Source organism: Notechis scutatus, chromosome 7 (assembly GCF_049901735.1).
Source record: "Notechis scutatus isolate UNSWTSFEM ecotype Mainland chromosome 7, rNotScu1.2, whole genome shotgun sequence".
Lineage (NCBI taxonomy): Eukaryota > Metazoa > Chordata > Lepidosauria > Squamata > Elapidae > Notechis > Notechis scutatus.
This window is the reverse complement of record NC_142015.1, coordinates 4,466,445-4,494,385: the sequence shown is the minus strand read 5'-3', so window position 1 is coordinate 4,494,385 and position 27,941 is coordinate 4,466,445. Positions and strand designations below refer to the sequence as shown.

General features: G+C 42.7%; 1 protein-coding gene across 1 annotated transcript in view; it reads left to right on the top strand.

Annotated features, from left to right (window-relative positions):
* SFRP1 (secreted frizzled related protein 1) overlaps window positions 1-27,941 on the top strand; it is a 51,057-nt gene that overhangs the window by 11,388 nt on the left and 11,728 nt on the right. The window contains 1 exon segment of the mRNA XM_087969648.1: window positions 6,491-6,568. Within this exon segment, the coding sequence (XP_087825774.1) occupies window positions 6,491-6,568 (78 nt within the window).

Sequence of the window (27,941 nt, the reverse complement as noted above, 5' to 3'; positions counted from 1 at the left end):
TTCCTTCCTTCCTTCCTTCCTCCCTCCCTTCCCCTCCCTTTTCCTCCCTCCCTCCTTTTCTTCCTTCCTTCCTCCCTCCCTCCCTCCCTTTCTTTTTCCTTCCTTCCCTCCCTCCTTCCCCTTCTCCCTCCCTCCCTCCTTCCTTCCCTTCCTTCTTCCCTTTCTTCTTCCTCCCTTACTTTTTTCCTTCCTTCCTTCCTTCCTCCCTCCCTCCTTTTCTTCCTGCCTTCCTTCCTTCCTTCTTCCCTCACTTTCTTTTTCCTTCTTTCCTTCCTTCCTTCCCTCCTTCCCTCCTTCCCTTCTTCCTCCCTCCCTCCCTCCCTCCTTCCTTCCTCCCTTTCTTCTTCCTCCCTCCCTCCCTCCCTCCCTCCCTTCCTTCCTTCCTTCCTTCCTTCCTTCCTTCCTTCCTTCCTTCCTTCCTTTGCCTTCCCTCTTCTAGATTAAATTAATGGAGTTGGAAGGGACCTTGTAGGTCTTCTAGTCCAACTCCCCGCCCAAGTGGGAGACCTTACACCATTTCTGACAGAAATCCAGTCTCTTCTTGAAAGCTTCCAGTGATGAAGCTCCCACAACTTCTGAAGGCAACTTCTGTTCCTTGGGTTGATTGTTCTCACTGTCAGAAAATGTCTCCTTATTTCCAAGTTGAATCTCTCCTTGTTCAGTTTCCATCCATTATTCCTTGTCTGGTCTTGGAATGCTTTGGAAAATAGCTTGACCCCCTTCCTCCTCTCTATGACAGCCCCTCAAATATTGGAAAGCTGCTATCCTGTCTCCCCTGGTCCTTCTCTTCACTAGACTAGCCATGCCCGGTTCCTGCAACCGTTCTTCATATGGTTTAGCCTCCAGTCCCCTAATCATCCTGGTTATTCTTCTTTGCACACTTTGTGAAGTCTCAACATCTTTTTTATAATGTGGTGACCAAAACTGGATGCAGTACTCTAGGTGTGGTCTTACTAAGGCTTTATAGAGTGGTATTAGTACCTCCCTTGATCTTGACTGTATCCCTCTGTTATGGATAATTTGACTTGTCTTCTGATTTGAGCTGGATTATCTAAGAAATGCATAAAATAGAAACTAAAATGAAAATTGATGAGCAAAAGAGTGGAGCCATCAGCTCACAATAAGCTCCACTCCTTCTTAAGTATTATAAGATGGAAGTTGCTCTCTGTTGTCGAAACGAATCGAGGGAAGAAGCAACATAGAACCAAGGAGAAATTTCCTCTGTCAAGAACTCAGGGAGCTGAAAACTTAACTATCTCTATGCTTCTTTGGCCTTTGCTGTCTCCCTGGTTGTGTATGCCTGTGGTTGTGTGAGAGAGAGGATGAATGAGTGCTTCCTTTCTCACCCCTGGCCTGTAGGAAGTTTAATTCAATCTATAGGATTAGTTGTTGCATCTGCCACAAAAATGTACTAAATGAAAAAGTGATAAATCTTTCTTCCTTGTCAACAGGAAAGACATCTATTTATATTTACTTACAGACTTAAGCGTCTCTGTGTGTTTTTCTTTCAATTCCCATCGGCCCAGATCAGCACAATTTGTGGTCAGGGCTGATGGGAATTATAATCCAAAGCACCTGGTAGAGGCCACGCTGAATAAGTGAACTTGAAAGAAATTCTTCTTTGTTTTTTTGGAAAATTGAGATCTTTGACTGATTTTTTTTAATGGTACAATGATTTCACAATAAAATACCACAGCAAATTCTTCTAGCACTTAATATTTGTTTTTAATATATGAAATCCATGGATGAATAGTTACAGTAAGTAAGCTGTTAGGAAGAATGGATGGAGGAGAGAAAATGGTTAAGCACTGTAAGTGGGTTTATGTGTTGTTCTGAATCATGGATTGTTGTAACCGTTCTTAAATAAACCATAATGGCTAGATTAACATCTGTGGCAAAAGGGGGTCATAAAATGAGACACAACTGGCTTAACAACTGCCTTGCTTAGGAAGGAAATTTTGGGGTTCAATGGTGAGTGTAAATCAAGGACTATTTGTATAATTTTACCTACATTATGATTAAGATTCTCCTAAACAGTGTTGGCCTAGACCAGAGTGAGTAGGTCAGAGGTCTTCAAACTTGACAGCTTTAAGACTTGTGGACTTCAACTCCCAGAATTCCTCCTCCAGTCATGTTAGCTCGGGAATTCTGGGAGTTGAAGTTCACAAGCAGGGGTGGGATTCAAATTTCTTAACAACTGGTTCTGTGGGCGTGGCCTAATTTGTGGGTGTGGTTTAGTGGTCATGTGACTGGCTGGGCATGGCTTCTATGTAAAAATTATAAATATTGATGTAAATATTGATTGTTTTTATTTAAAAAGAGCAGCTTTTACCCAAAATCAGGCAAAGCAGGCAGGCGGATTGAGTTGCTCACAGAATCACAGATTCACTCAGAGATCTATCTTTCTGCAATCTGCTATCTGAGTCTGAACTAAAAAAAATAGAAGCTTCAGTCCTAAGGAAGATTCAGCTCTGCTTTTAGATTAGCTAGAAAACAAGAATTCCAACGATTTCCTGCTTTCTAGCTAATCTAAATCTGTGGAAAAGCTGATGGTTGGGGGGAAAAAAGGAAAAATAGCAACTTAGCAGGCAAGTTTGATGGCGCACATGCCAGGTAAGAAGTGAGTGGCCGGGACGGGGCGGGACCAGCCGGAGGCACAATTTGCTAGTTCTCTGAACTGCGCAGAATTGTAACAACTGGTTCTATAGAACTGGTCTGACCAGATAGAATCCTATCCGTGTCCAGAAGTCTTAAACTAGCCAAGTTTGAAGACCCTTGGAGTAGGTGATGGGCCTGCAGATCTGGATTTCAACATATAGGCTTTTTTGGGGTTGTGGGGGATAGGGAGTGATTTTAAGGGTGGGAATGGAAATTCTTTGCCTCTGGGAGGCCTCCTGCTCCCACCCCATCCTTCTGTGGTCCTTGGGAAGGTTGGGGAGCTGAATTGTGGCTCAAAACTTTTAAGACGATGGCTTGGCCTGGCCCCGCCCAAGGTCACTCAGGGACTTTCCTGACTAAATGGGGATATTTGAACATTGGTCTTGAGGATGGAAAGATGAATAGGAATAGAATAGAAGGAGCTGGAAGGGACCTTGGAGGTCTTCTAGTCCAGCCCCCTGCTCAAGCAGGATACCTTATACCATTTCAGACAAGTGCCTGTCCAGTCTCTTCTTAACCTCCGCAACTTCTAGGAGCAACTTCTATTCCACTGGTTAATTGTCCTCCCTGTTAGGAAGTTTCTCCTTAATTCAAAGTTGATTCTCTCCTTGATTAGTTTCCATTTATTGTTTCTTGTCCTGCCATCCAGCGCTTTGGAGAATAATTTGACCTTCTCTTTGTGGCAGCCCCTCAAATACTGGAATACTGCTATCACGTCACCCCTAATTCTTCTTTTCTTTAGACCAAAGTAGTTCTCTATTCTGGTAGAATGGCATTTTGGTGACTTGGTTCACCAAAGGATTCTTTCCTGAAAATTATTATGCAATCTCAATGTTACCCCCTCAGCAAGGATCCAGCTTGAGCAACAGTCAAATTCGTGTTTCTCAACTTGAACTTCTTCAGGCCTGTCTAAAGATACCATTTTCCAGAACTCCAGACGTTCTGGAGCTTTAGAGAATTCCCCCAATCAGTATGCTCCCTTTTGAGTTGCAGTTCCAATACACGAGAGCATCATTGAGGAAGAAGACTGTGTAATAAATATTGTTGAGGTTCATTGGGGTGATTTGTGGTAGGTAAGAAACCTTGCAGACCAGAGGTCTCCAAAGTTGGCAACTTTAAGATTTGTGGATTTCAACTCCCAGAATTCTCCAGCCAGCTGGTTGGAAAATTCTGGGAGTTAAAGTCCATAAGTCTTAAAAGTTGCCAACTTTGGAGACCTCTGTTGTAAACTTTCTATGAGTAAATTAAAATAACAGATTGTTAACACAGGGCCCATGATCTTTATCTTTTTTTTGTTTAACCTGTTAACTATTTTTTCTTTACACACACACACACACACACACACACACACACACACAAATGTATGACTGGTCAGATTGGGTTGCAAATAGATATCGAAGTTTATAAATCTTGGACCTCCTTTTGCAAGGAGAAGCTATTATTGTTGGAATATACTGTATCTGTCAAGTGTTTAACTAGGAGGGAAAATGTGCTTTTGATTTTTGCCCTTTTAATTCACATTTTTACATGTTTTGTCTACTTTTGTGTTGATTAAATTTTGCTTTGCTTTTGTATTTTGAATAAAATAAAAAATTATTTAAAAAAAACATCACTGAAGTTGTCCCAAAGGTGCTTTTTTCCCAAGAGGCAACTGGACTTTCTAGTTTTTTCTTTGGAAGACATTTCACTTCTCATCCAAGAAGCTTCTTCAGCTCTGACTGGATAGTGGGGAAGGGAAGTGGGGAATCCATCCAGAGCTGAAGAAGCTTCTTGGATGAGAAGCGAAACGTCTTCAAAAGAAAAAACAAGAAAGTCCAGTTGCCTCCTGAAAAAGCACTTTTGGGACAACTGAGAATCTTTGTAGACTATCATTGAAGTTGGTTTCATACAACATCATAGACGAACTAAAATGGCACTGGGTAACTTAGGGTTGGTCCTTCAGCTACTATTGTCCTTAGCATAAAGTAGGAACCATGTTACATGAATACAGTAACTGTATTGAATTAATGTAGGTTCAGGGTTTAATGCATTGTGTGACCCCAGTCTAAAGATGGACCTTCATCTTCCTCCTCTAATTCCTTGTGTGTCTATCACACTTGGCCAATACAGTTTTCCTTCCTTCCTTCCTTCCTTCCTTCCTTCCTTCCTTCCTTCCTTCCTTCCTTCCTTCCTTCCTTCCTTCCTTCCTTCCTTCCTTCCTTCCTTCTTTTCCTTCCTTCCTTTCCTCTCTTCCTCTCTCCCTCCCTCCCTCCCTTCTTTCTTTTCCTTCCTTCCTCCCTCCTTTCCTTCCTCTATCCCTGTGCTCCCTCTTTTTCTTTCTTTCTTTCTTTCTTTCTTTCTTTCTTTCTTTCTTTCTTTCTTTCTTTCTTTCTTTCTTTCTTTCTTTCTTTCTTTCTTTCTTTCTTTCTTTCTTTCTTTCTTTCCTTCCTTCCTTCCTTCCTTCCTTCCTTCCTTCCTTCCTCCCTCCCTCCCTCCCTCCCTCCCTTCCTTCCTTCCTTCCTTCCTTCCTTCCTTCCTTTTTTTTTTTCCTTTCATCTTCCCTCCGTCTTCCCCCCTTTGTCCTATCTACCTACCTACCCATATATCCATCCATCCATCCATGTCACCTGCAAACACACACAAAGAAGGATTCAGAAAAGACTCCATTCTCCACTCAACTTGCTGGAGGTGGAATGCTAAGTTTCAACTCGGAAAGGATGTTTTCTTTGGAACTCCTGCCTAGCAAACCTCATAGCTTCCCACTACATTTCTTATGGCTGACTTCAGGTGCTATGTAAACAGCTTAGGAGGAATGAACAAAGATGAAAGCCAAACACGAAGGGGAGGGAGTTGCGGAGAGAGAAAACCATTCCAGTGTCAAGAGGCAGATGAAAAAAGAAAACGATTTAGCGTTTGGAATCCCGTTGCTGATCTTGGCAAAGGGTGCAGGAGAAAAGGGAGGTGGGAAGCATCTGGGTTTTTGTAGCTGAAGTTCGACAGAACAAAGATCTCAGTTGTGGATGTGGCTTTTCCTGGTTTCCCTGTGAGCCTGAAAGAATTCCACGTCAGGTAATCTTTTGCAGTCGGTGGTTGATCTCAACTGTTAAGAGACCATGTTGTGGGCACTGTCACGCAAGGGCTGCGGGGAAGCTCCCCCCCCGCCCCCGTTCACCAGATGGCTGCTCTGTGGTCTGGAACTAGCTACAGAAACCCTCATTTTACCTCCACTATCACAAAGGAGGGATTGCATTGCAACGTACTTATTCGTTTCCCAAGAGCTCCATGCTCCTATCAGTGTCCTCCGGTGGTGGGATTCAAATTTTTTTTTCTACTGGTTCTGTGGGCGTGGCAGGGGAAGGTTACTGCAAAATCTCCATTCCCTCCCCACTCCGCTAACCTGCTTTCCAGCTCCATTCTCCTCTGCAGGGCAACTGAAGAAGACCCAGCTGATCAGCTGGGACTCGGGAGGCAGAGAATAGATGGGGTTGGCAGGGCCAGTCAGAGGTGGGATTTGCTGGTTTTCCAAACAACTCAAAATTTCCGCTACTGGTTGTCCAGAACTGGTCAGAACCTGCTGAATATCCACCTCTGGTGCCCTCCTTCTGGGCAGGTTCAATGACAGCATTGCATTGAAGCGGGACTTCATTACTGAAGTACAAAATAATGAACTCCAGCTTAAACACAATGCTCACATTGCACCTGCCCAGAAGGAGGACATCGATAGGAGCATGGGAAACGAATGAGCATAACTTATGAGCAGTTACATTTGGTGTATTTGTATATATGGGCGCTTGTTCTTCTTTCACGCTGTTGTTACTTTCCCTCGCTTGATCTGTCCTCCTTCTCTTGACAGGCACTGCTGTGTGTCCCCCTTGTGACAATGAAATGAAGTCAGATGCCATCCTGGAGCACTTATGCGCCAGTGAGTTTGGTAAGGAAACTTTTATTTTCCTTATTTTAAATACACGTAGAATTGGAAGTTCTCTGTGACCCAACATAGTTGATCTTCCTCTTGCCTGATGTTCTCCAGATGTGCTGGTTCACCAGTCCCAGAAATTCTTCCAGAGTGTAGCTGATGAATGTAGTTGTTGAGACTCTAGAAAGAGTGCAGAGAAGAGCAACACAGAGGATTAGGGGACTGGAGGCTAAAACATATGAAGAACAGTTGCAGGAACTAGATAGGTCTATTCTAATGAAAAGGAGGACTAGGGGAGACATGACAGCAGTCTTCCAATATCTTAGGGGCTGCCACAGAGCAGAGGGAGTCAAGCTATTCTCCAAAGCACCTGAGGGCAGGACAAAAAGCAATGGGTGGAAACTAATCCAGGAGAGAAGCAACTTAGAACTAAGGAGAAATTTCCAGACAGTGAGAAGAATTAACCAGTGGAACAACTTGCCTCTAGAAATTGTAGATGCTCCAACACTGGGAGTTTTTAAAAAAGAGGCTGGATAACCATTTATCTGAAGTGGTGTAGGGTTTCCTGTCTAAGCAGGGGGTTGGACTAGAAGACCTCCAAGGTCCCTTCCAACTCTGTTTGTCAGGATTTCCGGCAGTTACTCCCATTAAATCATGAGCCTCGAGCCACACTCCCGAAACTTCTTTGGATTTATTAGAAGTGAACATACCGGCATTTGCCTGGGCGTAGCTGACTCTGAGACACGTAATTCACTGTCACCCTTGATCCTGTTTTCCCCCCACCCCACCCCTCTGGGTGTATCATCCAACGAAACACGTCCATAGCCAAGAGTCATCAATCATGCTCTCGATTGCGGGGCAGAAGCTTCAGTCATCTAATCAGTGTTCGAAGAAAATATGAATGGAATGTACTTTCGATTCCACACTGCTGCTTGCTCTTTGAAACTCCCCCTCCTTTCCGTTGACAACTGTAAAACGTATATACAATATGTTTTATGAGTTGACATTGTTATTCTATTGTAATAGTTCCCCAGAGTGGTTTTCTATCCATTAAAAAAAATCCTCCCTCTTTACAACCCTGTAATCTCTTAATTCGGGGTGGAGTCAAGGTGATTGAATGGAACTAAGCATTTACTGGCCAGATGCTCTTCGTGATGACACACAGAGTGAGCAGCAGATGTTTTTTCTTTGCGCCTAGGAGAGAAACATCTGCCACTATCTAGGATTGAGTTCTTTACCACTAGGCCACTACACTGCTCAGTGGTCTCCTATCCATACAATAAGAAGTACGGATCTCCTTAGCATCATGAGAGTGGAAGCATCAGTATCCCACCATGGTATCTTATAAACTTTGGAGGGTTTTCAGAAATCGTCAGACTTTGAAGAAAGAAAACAGTGGCATCTTCTTTGCAAACCAGATGTGATGACCCAGGGTGGAATACAAAAGCAACAAAATCACAAAAACAGGTGAAGTCCCTTTAATTTCTTCACCTTGGCTTCAAAGGTCCAATTATCATTGACTGGAGAAAAACTCCCCCACAAACAGTTGTGAAAAGGAAGAACTTCCATTCAAACACGAAATACATATAAATTATAAATAGAAAAACAACACAAACCACGCTGACACAATTAATGAGACAAGGCAGGATAAGGGCTTGAAGACGTCCACAGATATTGAAATACACACACTGGGAAGGACGCCAGAACTCAGATAAGAACCAAAAGACTAGAATTATTTCATGGCTTTGCTTCCAGCACTGGGCCATGCACAATATGTCCTTTTAAACAGTCCTCACAGCTGCAGCCCATGAAGGGGATCAGGGCCGTTTCCTCCCCATAGACCACACCATTCACATTTCTCCCTTATCCACTCTTCCCTGCGTGCCCTAGGATGGAGAGGAGATGGGCCTGGGTCTTCCTCTGAATGCCCATCTGGCCTGTGCCCTTCCCCAGTTTCCTCCACAACCTCCAGAGCCACACTCCCACTTCCTGTTGGCTGTTCCTCCTCTCCCTCGGAGTCAGATACTAACAGGGGCATGACATCAGGGGTCTCCAAACTTGGCAACTTTAAGACTCGTGGACTTCAACTCCCAGAATTCTTCCTAACAGTGAGGACAATTAATCAGCGGAACAGCTTGCCTTCAGAAATTGTGGGTGCTCCATCACTGGAGGGTTTTAAGAAGACACACCCTTATTTTCCTCCCCCAAAACTAAGCCCGTTCACATAGTTTCGTAGCGAAGCATGGGTATCGAGCTAGTCTTACCATATGGACCATATGCAGAGCCTTGGTAATGCTGTTCATGATGTTGCAGCCAATGGTTATAAAAATTGTGGGGAGGTAGAGAAAGGAATAGAAGAGAACAGAGATATCAACAGTCAAGAGGTAGCAGAGGAGTCACTTCACAATTCATCTCATAAATGGAACTCGGTTCAAATGAAGAAAGATCTGGAAGAAGTTCTCAAAGTACACAAAGAGACTTGCCCTAATGGATTCACTGTAAATGAGGTTGGAAAATTCCTAAGATAGTTTCCAAGCTTCCACATTTTCCCCAGACAAGTATTAGAGACATCGTATAGAAATCTGTCGAATTCTTGCCTCCTTGGTCTTACTGAGCTGTGTTGGACCTGACATAGTTGGGAATTGTCCAGCTTCTATTGGTCTCTTAAGATCTTCTAGATGCCTGTTTCCATCTGGTTTGGTCATTGAGCCAGTTCTCCCTTTTGTCTATGAACACCTGGTTTGTGCAGCCTTTGTGTATATATACTAGGAATGGTTGGTTTTTTTCAGTATTTTTTTTAAAAAAATTATACACAAAAAATCCATTCCATTTCAATTGTGTGTCAATTAGGTACATATTCCAATTACTTAACTATTATTAACAATATTCTTCTTATCAGATTTAACAACATAACAATAATCACCTTCCCATAAATATATAATATAAATGAAATCCAATAGGTCTATTACATTAGTTTCTCTTATAGCTCTATGGGTACATCTAATCCCTTTTAATTTATTCTGTTTTCTATTCATTGATAAAACAAATCCCACACCATATAAAATTCAGATTCTTCTTTTTCTTTAATTTTTAGTGTCAGTCTATTCATTTTTGCATGTTCAAATATTTTTTCAATTATTTTTCCCTCTATCGGTATCTTATCACTCTTCCAGTTTGGGGCAAATACAATTCTAGCCACTGTTAAAACATGTATAATTAAATAAGTCGTTTCTTTACTATAACGTTCTGGTACCATTCCTAGTAAAAACATTTCAGGCTTCAAATCTATGTGTTGTTTAATCATTTTTTCCAACCATGTGTGTATTTTAGTCCTATACCTTTTAGCTTCTGTGCACGTTCACCACATATGGTAATATGTTCGTGGTGTTTGATCACATTTCCAACATTTAATTGATTTATCTTTAAACATTTTTTGCTAATTTTTCTGGCACTAAATGGGTTGGACATGGGACTAGGTCTTGTAGGAGATTGATAGTTCTATGTCCAGCCAATCTCACCACTTCAAAAAGTATTGGAGCTGGTCCTGTTTACTATCTGATACAGAAGCTTCCAGGATCATCAGTAAAAAGGATTCTTCTGGTCTTTATTGATGAACATTATGGGATCCCATAAATCTTAATTTTCTTTCCCTGCTGGTTTCTTGTCTTTCTTGACAATTTCTTTTGTATTCCTCTATACCAAACTCAGATAGCATCCCAGCCAAGCTGGAAAACTGCCTTAAATTAATCCATGGCAAACCAATCCCAAGATTACAGGGACTATTTGTTCATTGGTAGGTTTCCTTGAGGCACCCTTGTTTCACACTGCTATCCATCCCCAACTATCCATGCAAATATGTCTATGGAGATTCTCAGTCATCAAGTTCATGGTTGTCGACACCAAAGGTGCTTTTCCCCCACCTTTTCCAAGACTTTCTTGCTTTTCTTTGAAGACATTTCACTTCTCATCCAAAAAGCTTCTTCAGCTCTAAGGCTGGATGGTGGGAAACGGAAGGATTTATATTCCATACGAGAACAAACCCATCAGGACAAGGTACAGCAGTCCACCTGCATTTCAAAGACAAGGTCACTCTTTTGAAGACAGCAATGTCCACATTTTGGACAGAGGGGACTGCTGGTTTGGAAGAGGGGTCAAAGAGGCCATCTGTGTCAAAACTGAGCAGCCCCTTCTCAACAGAGTGGGAGGGATACGTCACCATCCATCTCCACTCTCCAGTCTTTTTCAGCAGTTTCCAAGAAGGCTCCGCACTCATTTGCACTACTCAGGTGACCCTGAGGACACACAGATAAACCTCCAAGTGGCCTAAACCAGGGATCCCCAACCACCGGTCCGCGGACCGGTACCGGTCCGTGGAACAAGTCCTACCGGGCCGCTGGCTTGCTGGGGGCCACCATCTTGTTTTGATGAAAAAGTGCTTCCGGTGAGCTTTTCCGGGTAGAAAGCTCACCGGAAGCACTTTTTCATCAAAACAAGATGGCGGCGCCCAGCTGATGTCGGTACCGGGCCGCGGCGTAAAAAAGGTTGGGGATACCGGGCCGCGGCGTAAAAAAGGTTGGGGATCACTGGCCTAAACGACCCTCAAAAAGGATGTAAATGACCTTGTAAATGCAAGGAGCATAAATCTTTCCATTCCCCACCATTCCGTCAGAGCTGAAGAAGCTTCTTGGACAAGAAGGGAAATGTCTTCAAAGAAAAACAAGAAATTCCAGTTGCCTTTCAGGAAAGAAAGAAAAAAAAAAAAAGCACCTTTGGGATATCCACACAAGGGAAAGAGATGAGCTGTTGACATCCGGTGGGAGCAACAATACTACCAATTGCTGCCTGAAACTACACCGCGACAGAAATGGCAAGGGGAGAACAACTGCCCCACTGAATGGTTATGGAGATTCTCAGTCCTCCAGGTCATGGTTGTCCCAAATATGCTTTTTCAAGAGCAGAAGTGGTATTCAGCAGGTTCTGACCAGTTCTGGAGAACCAGTAGCAGAAATTTTGAATCGTTCAGAGAACCAGCAAATCCCACCTCTGACTGGCTCCACCCCCATCTATTCACTGCCTCCCGAGTCCCAGCTGATTGGCTAGGTCTTCTTTTGTTGCTCTGCACAGGAGAACGGAGCTGGAAAGCAGGTTAGTGGGGTGGGGAGGGAATGGGGATTTTGCAGTAAACTTCCCCCAGGAGTGGGGAGGGAATGGGATTTTGTAGTATCCTTCCTTCGTTACGCCCACCAAGCCACACCCATAGAACTGGTAGTAAAAAAAATTTGAATCCCACCACTGGTTCAAGAGGCAACTGGACTTTCTTGTTTTGCTTTAAAGACATTTCGCTTCTCATCCAAGAAGCTTCTTCAGAGCTGAAGGAGCTTCTTGGATGAGAAGCAGAACATCTTCAAAGAAAACCCAGAAAGTTCAGTTACCTCTTGAAAAAAAAAAAAACATCTTTGGGACAACTTCCCCACTGGATTGCTTAGTTGCAGAAAACCTCAATCCTGGGAACAGCCCAACCTGTGTCACTCAAGAGTCACTCCGAGCATCTCTGGAATGCAAACTCCATCAGTGTCTCGGTTGTTCTAAGGTGACCCAGGCTAATTAAAATATCCGGAGGAGTCTGGGAGCTTCTGACTCTCCCGTTTTTATTAAAAGGTGTAAGATTTTATGATCTGAAACTCGGGCCTTCTTCTTCTTCTTCTTCTTCTTTTTTTTAAAAGTAATTTTATCAAAGATTGTAATTACACCGGCAAAAAACACATATTTATGAAGATAGAAAAATTGAGATAGTAAAAAAAGGGGGAAGGAAAAAAATAGAAAGAAAAAAGAAAAGAAAAAATATAGCAAAGAAAAAGAAAAGTGTCGTCTTTCAAAATCCACCTCCTCTTACTTAAATGACAACGTGCATCTAACTAGTTGCTGCCTGAAGCCTGTACTATTTTTTTATTGTTAGTCAACAGCCATTTTGAAGCATAAATAAAACCATTAAATAAACCAACTTTATATTCTTTTTAACCGTCTTAACTTTTAGTCCATCCAAATAATGTAGAACTTATATTTTTTTCCATTTCTTCTTTACTCTTTCTCACAAGATTCTTCAAAACTTGTAAAAAGTCTCATGTGTAAGTCCAACACGGTAAAATTATCCAGATCCCTTTTGTTGATTTATTGTTTATATTTTCCTCTTAATTATTAAAACATCAGCCGGTTTCTTCTAGCACCCAGTATTTTTTCTGTGTCTTTCTTGTAGCCTGTCATTTATAAACCCATCTTCAACTCAGTCTCTGCCTTGCGAAGTACATTGGGTTCTTCTTCCATAACATCTTTTAGACCCAGTTTATCCCTAGAGCCAGATACCGCTATTGACATGTGTCAATAGTAACTTTGGACTCCATTTTTCCAAGGGGGTCTTTCAATAATTTAGAATAGAATGTTAGAATATTTTTGCACCATTCTGTAACTGTTATCTAAGTTGATGAGTTCTCCTTTAATTGAAATCTTTGGTTCCTTCTAGTGTCCAATTTTTAAAATCTTATTATATTCTTCGGAAAAAAATTCAGAACAATTTCCTGGAGCCCTTGTGGGTTATCTCCTATCCTACCTTTGTCCAGAGATTTTTGAAAAGGCAGCTTACTCACCAGCTGTTCATTCTTTGCCATGTTATCAGCTCCATTTTTCATCATCATAATTCTGTAGGAAGAAGATGGTTCAGCTGACCTTCCTGCAGAAGTGACTTATGCCTTTTGCTACAAATGCTACCAGACTCTTAATTTTTTTTGCTACCATAGATTAACCTGACTCTCCTTCTCCAAGGCTAATTGAAGAAGCCTTGCACTATCTCTTCCTTGTTGTTTCTATTAACAGTGAAGATGTGGACACTGTTGAGGGTAGAGTCAACTCTTGAATGCCTAGCATATGCCCAATGTTGACAGCATCTGGAGCAGGTTCTGATCTTTCATCTCTGCAGCGAGTGGAGAGTAACTTAGAAGGATGTATATTTGTATGTGTATATGAATATGTGTAGAAGTATATATGGCATTGTAGGTACTGCCAATGGATAGGGAAGATTGAGGGCACACAGTTGCTTGTCAGGGCACATAGATTGCTAGTCAATTTGAGAAGAGACATGATCAAAAAGCAGCAAAACTGGTCAAATAAGGGAGAATGGAGCTAATCCTTGAGGATTATGAAGTGCTCTAAGGCAGTGGTCCCCAACCTTTTTTATGCCGCGGCCCGGTACCGGCATCAGCTGGGCGCCGCCATCTTGTTTTGATGAAAAAGTGCTTCCGGTGAGCTTTCTACCCGGAAAAGCTCACCGGAAGCACTTTTTCATCAAAACAAGATGGCGGCGCCCAGCAAACCAGCGGCCCGGTAGGATTTGTTCCACGGACTGGTACCGGTCTGTGGACCGGTGGTTGGGGTCCCCTGCTCTAAGGGATGTGTCTCAGACACCTGCAAACTGGATGCCATTCATATGTGTGGACTGCAACTTCCAGAGTTCCTCAGCCAGGGTAGATGTTGCAGGAAATGTTAGACTCTGAAATTTGGAGAGAAGCGTAGACTGAGAAGGGCACTTTAGGAGTAAGAAGAAGGGTATAGTTTTGGATTTTTTTTTTTATCACAAACACAAAGCTATCTCAACCTGATCCTGAGAAACAAGAAATTCATTCAACAGGCATTGGGTTAACACAAATACACAGAGAGGGGGGGAAGAGAGAGAGTTGAAGAGGGAGAGAGAGGGGGAGAGAGAGACAGGGAGAGAGAGAAAGGGAGAGGGAGGGAGGGAGAGATGAAGAGGGAGAGAGAGGGGGAGAGAGAGACGGGGAGAGAGAGAAAGGGAGAGGGAGGGAGAGGAAGAGGGAGGGAGGGAGAGATGAGAGAGAGAGAGATGAGAGGAGAGAGGGAGAGAGGCGGGGAGAGAGAGACGGGGAGAGAGAGAAAGGAAGAGGGAGAGGGAGAGGAAGGAGGGAGAGATGAAGAGGGGAGAGAGAGAAAGGGAGAAGAGGGAGAGGAGAGGGAGGGAGGGAGAGATGAGAGAGAGAGAGAGAGAGAAGAGGGAGAGAGGCGGGAGAGAGAGAGGGGAGAGAGAGAAAGGGAGAGGGAGGGAGGGAGAGATGAGAGGAGAGAGAGAGATGAAGAGGGAGAGAGAGGGGAGAGAGAGAGAGAGAGAAAGGGAGAGGGAGGGAGAGGAAGAGGGGGAGGGAGAGATGAAGAGAGAGAGAGAGAGATGAAGAGGAGAGAGACAGGGAGAGAGAGAAAGGGAGAGGGAGAGGAGAGGGAGGGAGGGAGAGATGAAGAGGGAGAGAGAGAGAGATGAAGAGGGAGAGAGACGGGGAGAGAGAGACGGGGAGAGAGAGAAAGGAAGAGGGAGGGAGAGGAAGAGGGAGGGAGGGAGAGATGAAGAGAGAGAGAGACGAAGAGGGAAAGAGAGAGAGAGATGAAGAGGGAGGGAGAGATGAAGAGGGAGGGAGAGAGAGATGAAGAGAGAAAGAGTCGAAGAGGGAGGGAGAGAGAGAGAGAAAGAGAGATGAAGAGGGAGGGGGAGAGAGAGAGAGAAAGATGAAGAGGAAGGGAGAGAGAGAGAGAGAGATCCAAAGGAAAACATCAAGAAACATTATCCACTCTTTCATTACAGTACATTTGACCAGGGCAAAAAGAATATGCAAAGAAAGGACACACCATGTCCTGGAATGAATCGGGAAGGCAAGGTATTATGTAGTTTTAGTGTGGAGCAAGGAAGAAGGTGAACTTTGGGAAGTTCAGCCATTTCCTTGACTTGATCCAGCTCTCCTTTTTCCACGTAGTTTTGGCACAGCCCTTCTCAACTTTAGCAACTTTAAGCCGCGTGGACTTCAACTCCCAGAATCCCCCCAGCCATCATGGTTTTGGAGCAACGGCACATTCGGCAGCCAAGCCATCTGCTGATGGTTTATGCAGGACTTTGGTGAAAGGTGCCAATCTGTGGACATGGCAGACTAAATACTGGGAGACCTCGTGGGACCCCAGAGTCTGGATTCCAAGCGAGTTTTCTCTTAAGAGCCAAAAGGCAGATGCTGTGATTTGATACATCTCAATCCCAGCCCTGCTGGGAATTTCTGCATTGGCTCATCAAACAAAAGGGAAGATGAATTAAATACATTTTGCAGCCACTTATTCATATATTCAATCATAGGTTAGTTCTGTTTCTTTTCTTTCAGTTGCCTTCCTTCAAACTTTACCCCGATCTTCCTTCAAATCCACACAAATCTGCATCTCAAAATGTACATTCTTAAATTTTCTCTCCCCATTTCGATGCTTTCTCAGGACCTGAAAAAAGCAACATCCAAAAAGGGCAGCCACTACTGACATCTGGGGGGAAGCAGGGAAGTATCCATAAGGCCCAAAAATATGACCGCTGCTAGTACAGGAATTGAAAATGGCTCCAGAAACCGTACTCTTCATATTCTCATTATGTTGTTTGACATCCCAGTTTAGTCTGCAGCCCTGGGATTTCCTACAGGAGCTGTGGTGGTGCAGTGGTTAGAATGCAGTATTGCAGGCTAATTCTGCCAACCGTCAGAAGTTCGATGCTGGCCAGCTCAAGGTTGACTCAGCCTTCCCACTTTCCGAGGTGGGTCAAATGAGGACCCAGATTGTTGGGGGCAAGAGGCTGACTCTGTAAACTGCTTAGAGAGGGGCTGTAAAGCACTGTGAAGCGGTATATAAGTCTAAGGGCTATTGCTATTGCCCTTCCTTCCTTCCTTCCTTCCTTCCTTCCTTCCTTCCTTCCTTCCTTCCTTCCTTCCTTCCTTCCTTCCTTCCTTCCTTCCATACCCAGAGTAAAGCGTAACCCAACTCCTATTTCTGAGGTGAGCAAAATGAGGACCCAGATTGTTGGGGTACAATAGGCTGACCCTAAACTGCTTAGAGAGGGCTGTAAAGCACTGTGAAGTGGTATATAAGTCTAAGTGCTATTGCTATCAACACCTGACATTTGATGGCAGCTAATGCTGGAGACAAAAATAGCCCTTAATATAGACTATCAGTCTCCAGCACAAAGGGCATAATACTTCTGGGCAAACAGCTCAATTCCCTAGTTACCCAGAGTAAACTATAACCCTACGACCCAGATTGTTGGGGAGCCAGTAAAGCACTTAGAGAGGGCCATAAAAGCACTGTGAAGCTGTATATAAGTCTAAGTGCTATTGCTACCTGTCTCCCATCTAAACAGAAACCGGGGTATCTTATGTATGGTTTCTTCCTCCCTGATGTGGATGGATATGAAACACCCATTTGTTTGCTAGCTTCAGAAGAGGCTCTTACTTAAAATCATTTTCACAACGGGCAAGACAAGAGCAGAGTCTCCCCTGTGGTGGCTCCACACTTTTTTAAAAAAACAACAACAAATTTTATTCAGTTTTTCACATAAAAACAAAAATCTCTTTTTAGTGGACAACATATTTCCGGGTCATCACCTTTATATACAAATATGACAGCAATTATACATTCATATATGCATACTTAATTCTGTTATTACCTTTTCCATTTCAAATTTTCAGTAAGGAGAGAAACAAACACATTAATTCTGGCCTCTTTCATTAATCTCAATCGAAACATCTTTTGGTTCATTTCAATTATTTCAAATATAATCCTTTAATATTTATTTTAAAAATAAAGATAAACAATGTGTTTGCATCATAATAATAATAATAATAATAATAATAATAATAATAATAATAATAATAATAATAATAATAATAATAATAATAGGTTGCCAATGTCTCTCCTTGCTTTTAATAGTCTATATGACTTATTAATTTAGTTGGTTCTTTAGTCTGTCATTATTCCCTTTCCATTACACATTCTTTTTATAAATTCTAAATTAATACAAATTTTAACACTAAAGAAAAAAAACCAAGTATAGGTTTCCCCCCTTTTACTGCTTTGAGTGTGACACCTCAATGGTTAAAATATACCTTTATTCCCTCATCTTGATTCCCAATAAACCATTATTTTTAAGCAGTTACAATAATAATCATTACATCGTTTCATTTGGATTCCACAGCATATTTCCCCCCTTAATTTTTAATAAGAGTTATCAATATCTATATTACCCTATTTTCTAAATAATTTTAATTGCAGAAATATTCTTATTACCCCTTGTCACCCTGCAGAATCCCCTTTTTAATTCATCAACCATTATCTCTGAAAAAACAATTTCTTTTCAACATTTTACTATTTCTGTATTTCTTTATTTCATGCACCTGTTTCTTACTGCTTCTCCTCCCCCTCTTATCCCCATATCTTTTCTCATTCCAGTTTATATCCCTCTCTTTCTTAATATCTTCCTTTCCCCTTTTCTGCTGGGTCTTTCTGTCTTACCCAACTTCACAGGTATTCCCCCTTTTGATTGCCTTCTTAAGTCTCAACTTTTTAGCCTTCCTTCTTTCCCCACTTCTTTGTAGCATTCTTTGTGTTAATTGTCTATTTAAGATGTCTTCTCCTTGAATCGACTCCTCCTCCTCTGAAGCTCTTTCTTCTTGTTCTTCAATCGCCATTTCCATTTTTTCTAACACAGAACAAAGTGATTCGCCTCTTTCCTGTAGTAATTCTCTCATATTTTTAAGTTCCATTTTTAATTCCCAAAGAGATATCATCATTACATACTCTTATATTTTATGATCGTTAAAGTCCACAAAAAAACCCACACTTTTACTTTCCTTCTTTCTTCTTTCAATTTTCTAAAGTTCTCAATTGTTCCAGCCCAGGGTCTATACCAAAAACATCAATCAATCCCACAGTCAGTCTTTCCTTGCTTTTTTCTTTATTCTAGTTCTGCTTTCACTTTCTAAGTTTCTTACTTTGTTTCAATATTTCTTTAATATTATATCCACACAAGTTCATTCAGAAGCAGGATGCTTTCCCTTGTTTGAGCTCAAGTTTTTGTCAAAAGGTGGCACTCTCCATTATACAAAATCTTCACCTTTTCCCCCTATTTTTTTATTTAGGGTTTTTCGAACCTCAATATTCCAACACAGTCCAGTCTCCAATTTGTAAACTTTATTATTATTATTTTTTGACAATCTTAAGTCCAGCTTTATTTTATGCCTGTTTATTGCCAAAATATTTTAGTCCAATTTAGTTAAATCTTTAGTTCCGGCTTCTTCCTTTCCTGGTTCAAAGCCCCGCTTAGCTGTCAGAAATATTTCCTTATTTTTTTTCCTGTCCCTTTGTAATTTCGCTGCTCACTTTTCTTTTCTTAAAAATTCCCTTAATCCCGGGGTACTTTTGTTTAGTTGCATCGCCCAATTGTCCCGGTTCAGTTGTTGTCCACCTCTTCCTTCCCTCCTGCACAAATCTTAATCCAGCTGAGTCCTCCTCTTTGGGGTGGCCATTTTAAACCACCACTGCAGTCGTCTTCGGGGGGAAAAAGACGAAGCCCAGGAGGGGAGATGTGGCTCCCCTCACCCTGGCTTGTGGCTTCCCCTTACTCCGCCGCCCCTCCAAGGCAGCTTCAGCCCCTAATCGTAATGATTGGGGCTCTCCAACGAAAGAGCACGGACCATAGCTGCAGAGAGTCGCGATCTACGGTCTGTCAGCGAGGAGGCTCCGCCTTCTTCCTTGGTGGCTCCACACTTTGATGGCAATGTTTTGTTTTGTTTTTTTCACAAGACCCACCAAAATATTATTTTGAGAGATGTGTATTGTGATTCAGAATTGCAGTTATATATTGATATATTCCCAGGCATCCTGGATTGGCTTTGCATTGTGTAAGATATGTGTTTGCCGCTACTACTTGGTTTCATCCATGGGTGCATGCCAGAGGTGGTCTATTCAGTAGGTTCTGACCAGTTCTGGAGAACCAGAACTAGCAGAAATTTTGAGTAGTTCGGAGAACCAGCCAATCCCACCTCTGACTGGCCCCGCCCCCATCTCTTCTCTGCCTCCTGAGTCCCAGCTGATTGGCTGGGTCTTCTTTGGTTGCCCTGCACAGGAGAACGGAGCTGGAAAGCAGGTTAGTGGGGTGGGGAGGGAATGGAGATTTTGCAGTATCCTTCCCCTGCCACGCCCACCAAGCCACGGTAGTAAAAAAAAAATGAATCCCATCACTGGTGCATGCATGTTGTGTATTCATTTTTTCTAAATGATTTTTGTTTCGGCTGCCATGGGAACCTGTTACTGGCTGGCCTTTGGGAAACTATATGAGTGAAACCATATGTTGTTTTGTTTCAGAATAAGCAGAAGTCCTGACCACCTTATCCGAAGATCTTGGGATGGGGGAGAAGAGGGAAGCAGGGGTCATGAGCATTCAAGCCAATTACAAAAATAAATATATAAGTCCCTTTATCAAGAGCATGCCTCACAATTATACAGCTCCGAGTGAATGCTGCTCACCCTTAATGCATTTACAATGTAGATACACTTCATTGGTGTTAAATTATTCAAGGAAGTTTAGAACTCCAGCTTCAAACAATATCAATAACCATGCAAACAAATTAAAGAAGGAACAAGCTGGATTGGTACTACGGGTGTGCCAAACGAAGAACATTTTGTTAAAAAACAAAAACAAAAACCAGGAGACGATTGCAAAGTTTGTTCCAGGTTTTAAAATTAGCCAACAGTGAAATATCAGAGGAGGAAGGAAAATCTGACTAGAGAGAAATTGGATGATACTTGGTGTATCTTTGCAAGCTTGGTTTTCAACTTGTTGGTGTCCTCTTGATTTTATTAAGTTTCATGTTTCATTGCAGTATGCTTCTAGGTCACATCATCAAAACACTGATGCTGTTACTAAGTTGGGTAATAAAAGGTCGAGGGGTGCCATGGCTCAGTGGTTAAAGATGCTGAGCTTGTCTGCTGGAAAGCTAACAGCCCATGTTTGAAACCCAAGTGCCACTTGATGGGGTGAGCTTCCGTTACTTGCCCCAGCTGCTGCCTCCACCTAGCAGTTTGAAATCAGGCAAATGTGAGTGGATAAATAGGTACCACTTCAATGGGAAGATTACAACGTTCTGTGTGCCATGGTCATGCTGGCCACATGACCATGGAAATGGTCTTCAGACAATGCTAGCTCCCTAGGTCAAGAAATGGAGATGAGCATTGCCCCTAAAACCTACATGTCTGGATAGGGAAAACCTTTACCTTTAATGAAATGTATGCAAGCAAACAACCAAGTTCAGTTAGCATCAAGAACTCTCTCTCTCTCTCGTCTCTCTCCCTTTCTCTCTCTTTCTCTCCTTTCCTCTCTCCCTCCCTCCTTCCCACTCTCTCTTCTCTCTCTCTCTCTCCCTCCCCCTCTCTCCTTCCCTTCCTCCCTCTCTCCTCTCTCTCTCTCCCCCTCTCTTGCTCCTTCCCTTCTTCTCTCTCTTCGCTCTCTATTTTCTCCCATCTTCTCTCTCTTCTTCCCTCTTTCTCTCTTCTCTCTTTCCTTCCCTCCCTTGCTCCCTCTCTCTGTCTCCTCCTCCTCCTCCTCCTCCTCCTCCTCCTCCTCCTCCTCCTCCTCCTCCTCCTCCTCCTCCTCCTCCTCCTCCTCCTCTCCCTCTGTCTCTCCTACAGCTAAAAGAACAGCAACTGGGGAAGGCAAGGAGCGGGCAAGTCCATCATGAGTTGGGGATTGAAGCCAAATTATTTCTGTTTTTCAGGATCTGGTGGTGCTTCGCCCGTCTTTGCTTCTAATTGCTCTTGGCCCGAGCCGTTTCCAGACAGGGCTGTTAGGAATTATTCGGCAATTCTGCTCATTGTTTTTCTTTTGATAGCTTCTATTGATTTTTGGTGAGGGGAAGCAGCAGACCCCTGCTAAGCCATGCATCAGACAATGGGCTTTCTTCCCTGCTGTGTTTTTCTCTCCAGCTTTGGCCAGGAGTCATAGTTTTAACAGCGTGAGCATGCCAAAAACCCAGCATGTGCCTGCAAATCCGGAAATGCTTCTTTAATTAGTTTAAGGTATCCGAACATTGGTAGTTTGTCATTCGGGGAGTGCAGATTGCCAGAACCAAGATTAGAAAGTAGAGGCAATTAATTTGGAGGTCATGGAGCTTTGTGTAAGTGGATCTCCAACTTTTCATTGCTAAAAGAGACATGATTTCTTTGCCTGAATTAAAATGGAGAGGCACACCAGGGGTAGTTGCACACAAGGAAGTCCAATCAAAGTGGGGTGGGTAGGAGGCCTCCAAATCTAAACATAGGCTATTATTTTTCCTTTAAAACCAGGGCTTTCCAACCTTGGGAACTGTAAGACTTGTGGACTTCAACATCCTGGCTGGGGATTTCTGGGAGCTGAGGTCCACAAGTCTTAAAGTTGCCAAGGTTGGACCCTCCAGGTTTAAACCCTACTGAAGCTACATTTTACTTGACATGTACACAGAAGTGTGTTTGTCAGAGTGCATGTGCATATGATCTCATTTTCATCTGTTGTCATTTTTTTTCTTTTTTTAATCATGGTTGGGTGCCTCAGTAGTTGGAAGAGACCCAGGCCTTTCAGCCAAACAAGCATAGGTTTGAAGTTTATCAATGATTGTTTTATAAGAACCCAACTGTTGACTTTACCATGTTGGGTGAATATGATATTATCATATGATATCGTCAAGGACCCTGTTCTGCTGGGAAACCACGTTGTAGTTAGTCAGCCCAAGTTTTAGATATAATAGCACGAATTGAATCTATTGAGATTATCTGGTCAATATAGGATCCCCATGTCAGTTGATTTCCATATTGTAAACCTTGGCTTACCAGACTCATAGGAGACAAAGAGGTGTCCAGGAGAGATGGTATTCAGGTTCTGACCAGTTCTGGAGAACCGGTAGCGGAAATTTTGAGTAGTTCAGAGAACCAGCCAATCCCACCTTTGACTGGCCCCATCCCACTCTATTCTCTGCCTCCCATTGAGTTCCAGCTGATTTGGTTGCCCTGCCAGGAGAACAGAGCTGGAAAGCAGGTTAGTGGGGTGGGGAGGGAATGGAGATTTTGCAGATTTTATCCTTCCCCTGCTATGCCCACCAAGCCACACCACGCCCACCAAGCCATGCCCACAGGACTGGTAGTAAAAAAATTTGAATCCCACCACTGGTGTCCAGATTTGGTCTTCTTTGCATCCAAAATCTATTCAGCTGTGCTCTTGTAAATCAAGGGTTTGTGTAATTTGTTTGGGAAACCTGTTAGAGAGATGGGCCTTCCTTTGAAGGAGGCATATCTGAACTGGGGGCTTAAATTGTGCTTTTTGCAGACACTGAACACTCAATCAGGCTGAGTTGCAACTGATGGCCTCCTTTGTTGCATGGAGCCTTTCTTTTCTTGGGGCACCACAGCTATTCTCTTCTGCCTGGATCACTGCTTTCTCTTATCCATGTGTTATATGTCCACGTGGCTCTTCTCCACCCCCACCCCCATTTTTAAATTTCAGCAATATGCTGTCATGTAAGAATGTAGGTCCAGAGATATTTTGCAAAGGAAACTTCTGTTGTATGTCCAGTGATGCCCCAGGAGTTCATTTTGTGTTTTTTTTTCCAATGCAACGGCTGGATTTAAGTCTACAAGAACCAAACGTAATCTCGTGCTGATCCTTTTTTTCAGCGAGTGCAGGGAATTGACCGAATTTCTTTTGCGTTACGAATGCATGAACTATGTGTTTCTCCTCAGAGGAATAGATATGTGTGAGTTAGCAGACTTTCCTGTGAATTGCAGTATATTGCGGTAAATACTAACACATGAGCAACCATCTGCGTTGACCGTCTTCTCTACTCTTTCACAGATTGCTCAAAAGAAGACGACGTAATATCTACTCACAGTTGTCCCCAGGGCAAACTTAACAGTGCAAGTGTTGACTTCCGCTATTGTGAAAGATTGTCACTATTTTTCTGGTCTTCTTATCCAAATCTTTTAGTCCTACACTGTTCTGGTTTACTATTCTAATGACTGAAATTGCCCAGTTCTTAATGGTCTTGATCAGGAAGTCAGCTGCTACCAGTTTGCACCAGTTCGGGAGAACCAGATGTTAATATTACACCTGGTTTGCCAAACTGGTAGTTGCAATGACAAGCTGGCCCCGCCCTCCCCTCCCCTCCCAAGAGTCTCCATTTTGGATCCCAGGTAAGCGCAGGGCCTGCATGGTGAAAAATGGGCCACCCGGAAGCTCGGGAAGGCCGGAAACGGGTTTGTTTCCGATCTCCAGAGAGCCTCCGGAGCCCAGGGAGGCCTTTTTTTGCACTCCCGGGGGCTCGAAGAAAGCCTCTGGAGCCCAGGGAGGGTGAAAAATGGGGCTCCCGCCAGAGGCTGACGAGGCCACGCCCACCAAGCAACCAGGCAGAAAACCAGTTGCTAAATTTTTTGAATCCCACTATTAGTCTTGATGTTTTTTTCCTTCACTGAGTTTATCTTTCAGATCTCCTTAACTTCCATGGTTTTACTTCTAACCTTCTAAGCATCCAACCATTATGCTTGATAATTCAGCTTGAAGGTATTTGTTATGATATTCTTCACCTAGTCTCCTGATGCCCTGACTGGGCATCTTGATTTTTCCCCCCCAGTTTTCACTATTTTTCCTCCTGTTTACTATTCACAAACCATGAAGGTAACATATTTGTTCTGTCTGAACTCCATTGCAATATCCTGACTTCTGTGTTGAGCAACGATTCTGTTTCATATTTTTTTTTCCATATAGCTTCATAATAATTTTTACAGAAATTCCAGGGAATCATTTTGGCACCGGTGTTGCGTCATTGTTTATAACCAGCGTGTGAGATCTTCTTGCATGAGCTGAATGTATGATCTGCTGTTTCTTCTGCTTCTTTGCACAATCTGCATTTTGAGTCATGTGATGATTTTTTTCAATTCTGGCCTTGATCGTATTAGTTTAAATCAGGGGTGTCCAACCTTGGCAACTTTAAGACTTGTGGACTTCAACTCCCAGAATTCCTCAGCCAGCTTTGAAGTCCACAAGTCTTAAAGTTGCCAAGGTTGGACACCCCTGGTTTAAATAGTTGTGCAGCCAAAATCAAGCCTTCAGTTTCTTTTTTTATGTTCCAGTTGTAAACAATTGCCAGGTTTTATCCTTTTTCCTCTAGATCTTTTATAGAAACTGATTGTGTAATGCTTTTCCTTACCAACATTCTATTCATGTTTCCAATACATTATTATAATACTCATGTTTTGCTTCCTGTACATTTAATAAGCTCCAATTTTTAACTTGCATCAAAGTTTGTTCTTCTTTGGCTGATTGTCTTTTACACAATCAGCCAAAGCATGCATTACATTTTCATCACATTCTCATTCTTAATAACCCATTTTTTTCCCCAAATTCTCCCTCCTAAATCCACCGCACCTTCCTATGACATTAGGAGGCATCCCTCAGTTGTCCAGGATTTTGGGATTTTAGAAAGCAAGTTACCTCTTTTGTGTTGGGGAAGGTGCTGTGCTATAGGTTGGAAGAGTTAAGGTGGGTAATTTTCTCAGTTTGCAATAAACCAATCAGTAGAATTAGAAGAGGAACTAGATTAGATCATTTGATAAAATCTGCTTGTGAAATTTAGCTGAGAATGGCTAAAAAAATCAAGGTGGTGATAGGAGCAATGTTAGCCCAGATTTAGGTTTCTCTGATGGGTTTTTTAGGCAGAAGTGGTGTTTACTTTACTTCATTGTCATAGCACTTTGTACAATGAAATTAAATACCATCTTCAGTGTACATTATGACTATGAAAATAAACACAAACACACATCCTTCACATTCTATACATTCAATTGAAAACCCCTGATATTGCATTTTAATAGTGCACTATACAGTAGAATTCAATAGAGTTACTGCCCTGTGATAGAAGCTGTTTTTCAGCCTATTTGTCCTTGTTTTTGTTATTCTGTACCATCTGCCAGATGGTAATAGTTCAAAAAAAAAAAAAGGGGGTTCCCAGGATGAGATGGATCTTTGAGAATGTTTTGAACTTTCTTAAGGCAGCGGGAGCTATAAAGCTCTTCCAAAGAGGGGAGAGGGCAGCCAATGATCTTCTGGGCAATGAGGTTAACCCTCTGGAGTGTTGTCCTATCTGCCACTGTGCAACTGGCAAACCATAAAGAGGTGCAATAAGTTAAGATACACTCTATGGTGCAGCAGTAGGTCACCAGTAGTTTTTCATTCAGTTGTTTCCTGAGATAGTATAATCTCTGCTGGGCCCTTTTGACTAGGGCAGCAATGTGGGCACCCCAGGTCAGATCCTCTTTTATGGTAACACCCAGAAACTTAAAACTGGCTACTTGTTGCACTCAGTCTCCATTGATAAGCAAGGATGTCTGATCTGTTCCTCCTACAGTCCACTATAAGCTCCTTGGTCTTATAGGTGTTGAGGACCAAGTTATTGTCACCATGCCATGAAAGCAACCAATCAATCCACCTCATCTCGGTTTTGCAGCTCCATCAAATGTAGAAGAAAGAAAGGTGGACATTTGAAAGAGAGAATTAGACTAAGAGATGGGGAGACCAAGGCAGAGACACTGCAGCTTACAACAACAACATTGGTAGTTGTGGAAAACACACAACCTTTGTAGTAGAGATGCTTGGGCTCATGTACAAAATACATTGAATATTGTGCTGCTGAACAACATGGGATTGCCACAACCATGCCCCATAAAAAGGGACTTCAGTATGTAGATTGCTGTTGTGTCTGCCATGTTTTCCTCATCCTACAAATATGGTTGTCTTAAACTTTACGGGGAGGCCATTCAGGAAGTCTGTCTAATTCTTTTGTCACATCTTTAATCAAATGATATCTCCTGGCAGGAGTGTAATTAGGCAAAAAAAAATTATGTCTGGCGCTGCACCTAACTTTTAATCTATTCAGACTCGCAATTCGCCTGAATTTCCACCAAGGTAAACAATGTTAACTGGCAGGTAAAAATTTTCTGGGGGGAGCCAAATCAGTGCAACCAGAGATTACATTGTTAGGAACGGGAGGGAGTTGCCAGGAGTGATTTCATCTGCCTCCCTTGTTTCCTGCCTTCCTTCGGAGAGTATCCCCGATAATGAGTAAAATGGACTTTGTCTGCTTTTTGGGCCACTCAAATCTGACTGCGATGCAAGAAACTCTGCTTGGTGCCTCTTGGTTTGGCTTACGATGGAAGCCTTTCAGACAAAACATTGGGATATCTTTGGCTGCTGTTGGAAAGCAGCCATAGCTCTGATGGAAAAGAGAACACAGGATGTTTTGGATAGGACAGAGGAAAAAAAATACACTGTGATTCATCAATAAGCAATACGTCCCTTGTAGGATTGCCTTCCCCATCTGAGGTCTTCCAGATGTGCTGGACCACAATTCACATCATCGCTCAGCAGCTCAGATCAAGTCAAATTTGCAGGAGGTGGCTGATCAAAGGTCAGGATTTGGGGTGGTGGTGGAAGGGCTGTTCTTCCCGACTTGAGTACCTCCACAATTTCAAGTGTCCTGTTTCTTGGTCATTGGGTTCACTCCAGAGGTGGCATTCAGCAGGTTCTGACCAGTTCTGGAGAACTGGTAACGGAAATGTTGAGTAGTTCAGAGAACAGGCAAATGCCACGTCTAACTGGCCCCGCCCCATCTCTTCTCTGCCTACCAAGTCCCAGCTGATTGGCTGGGTCTTCTTTGGTTGCCCTGTACAGGAGAATGGAGCTGGAAAGCAGGTTAGTGGGGTGGGGAGGGAATGGGGATTTTGCAGTAACTTTCCTCTGACGCACCCACCAAGCCATGTCATGCCCATCAAGACATGCCCACAGAACTGGTAGCAAAAAAAATTGAATCTCACCACTGGTTCACTCGTTTATGTAGGTGCTCATTGGTTAATGGACTGGGCATTGGTTTGGTTCTCTATAGGAGCTGTTGGGTAGACAGTTTCAGAACATGTAAATGAAAGCAACTGTATGAATTCCTAGGATGGACCTTGGGAGAACCGGTCTTAGAGCCAGGGAAATAATCCTGCATCAAACAAGGCAGAAGAGCCACTTATATTGAATTATCCAGCCAAAGAAACAAGTCCTAGTCTTAAAAGCTGTTCCAACTGGAAAAGAGATTTGGCTGTGTTCATACAACAGATTCAATTGAGTCTGTTTAAAGAATAGCAGCAGCATTTGCAAAACACACTAAACTTGATCGGGTTTGGTTGTGGGTTTGTTTGGGGTTTTATTTTGCTTGGTGATTGGTTGCACATCCAGTTTGATTTGTTGGGGCCAAAAGAGTTCAAAAATCCAGAAAAATAGAAGCAAGATGATATTCTCTTCTAGTTCATTTCTAACTCGTCGTCTTGTCAACCAGCATTTTGTGCTGCTTGAAAATATCTAGGAGCCAGGACCCGATGAAGTATATACTTTTCTCAAGTGAAATGAATTATCTCTATGATTATCTCTATGATTATCTCTATGCTAGAAAACCTCTATCCCAGGGTGCTGAGTGAC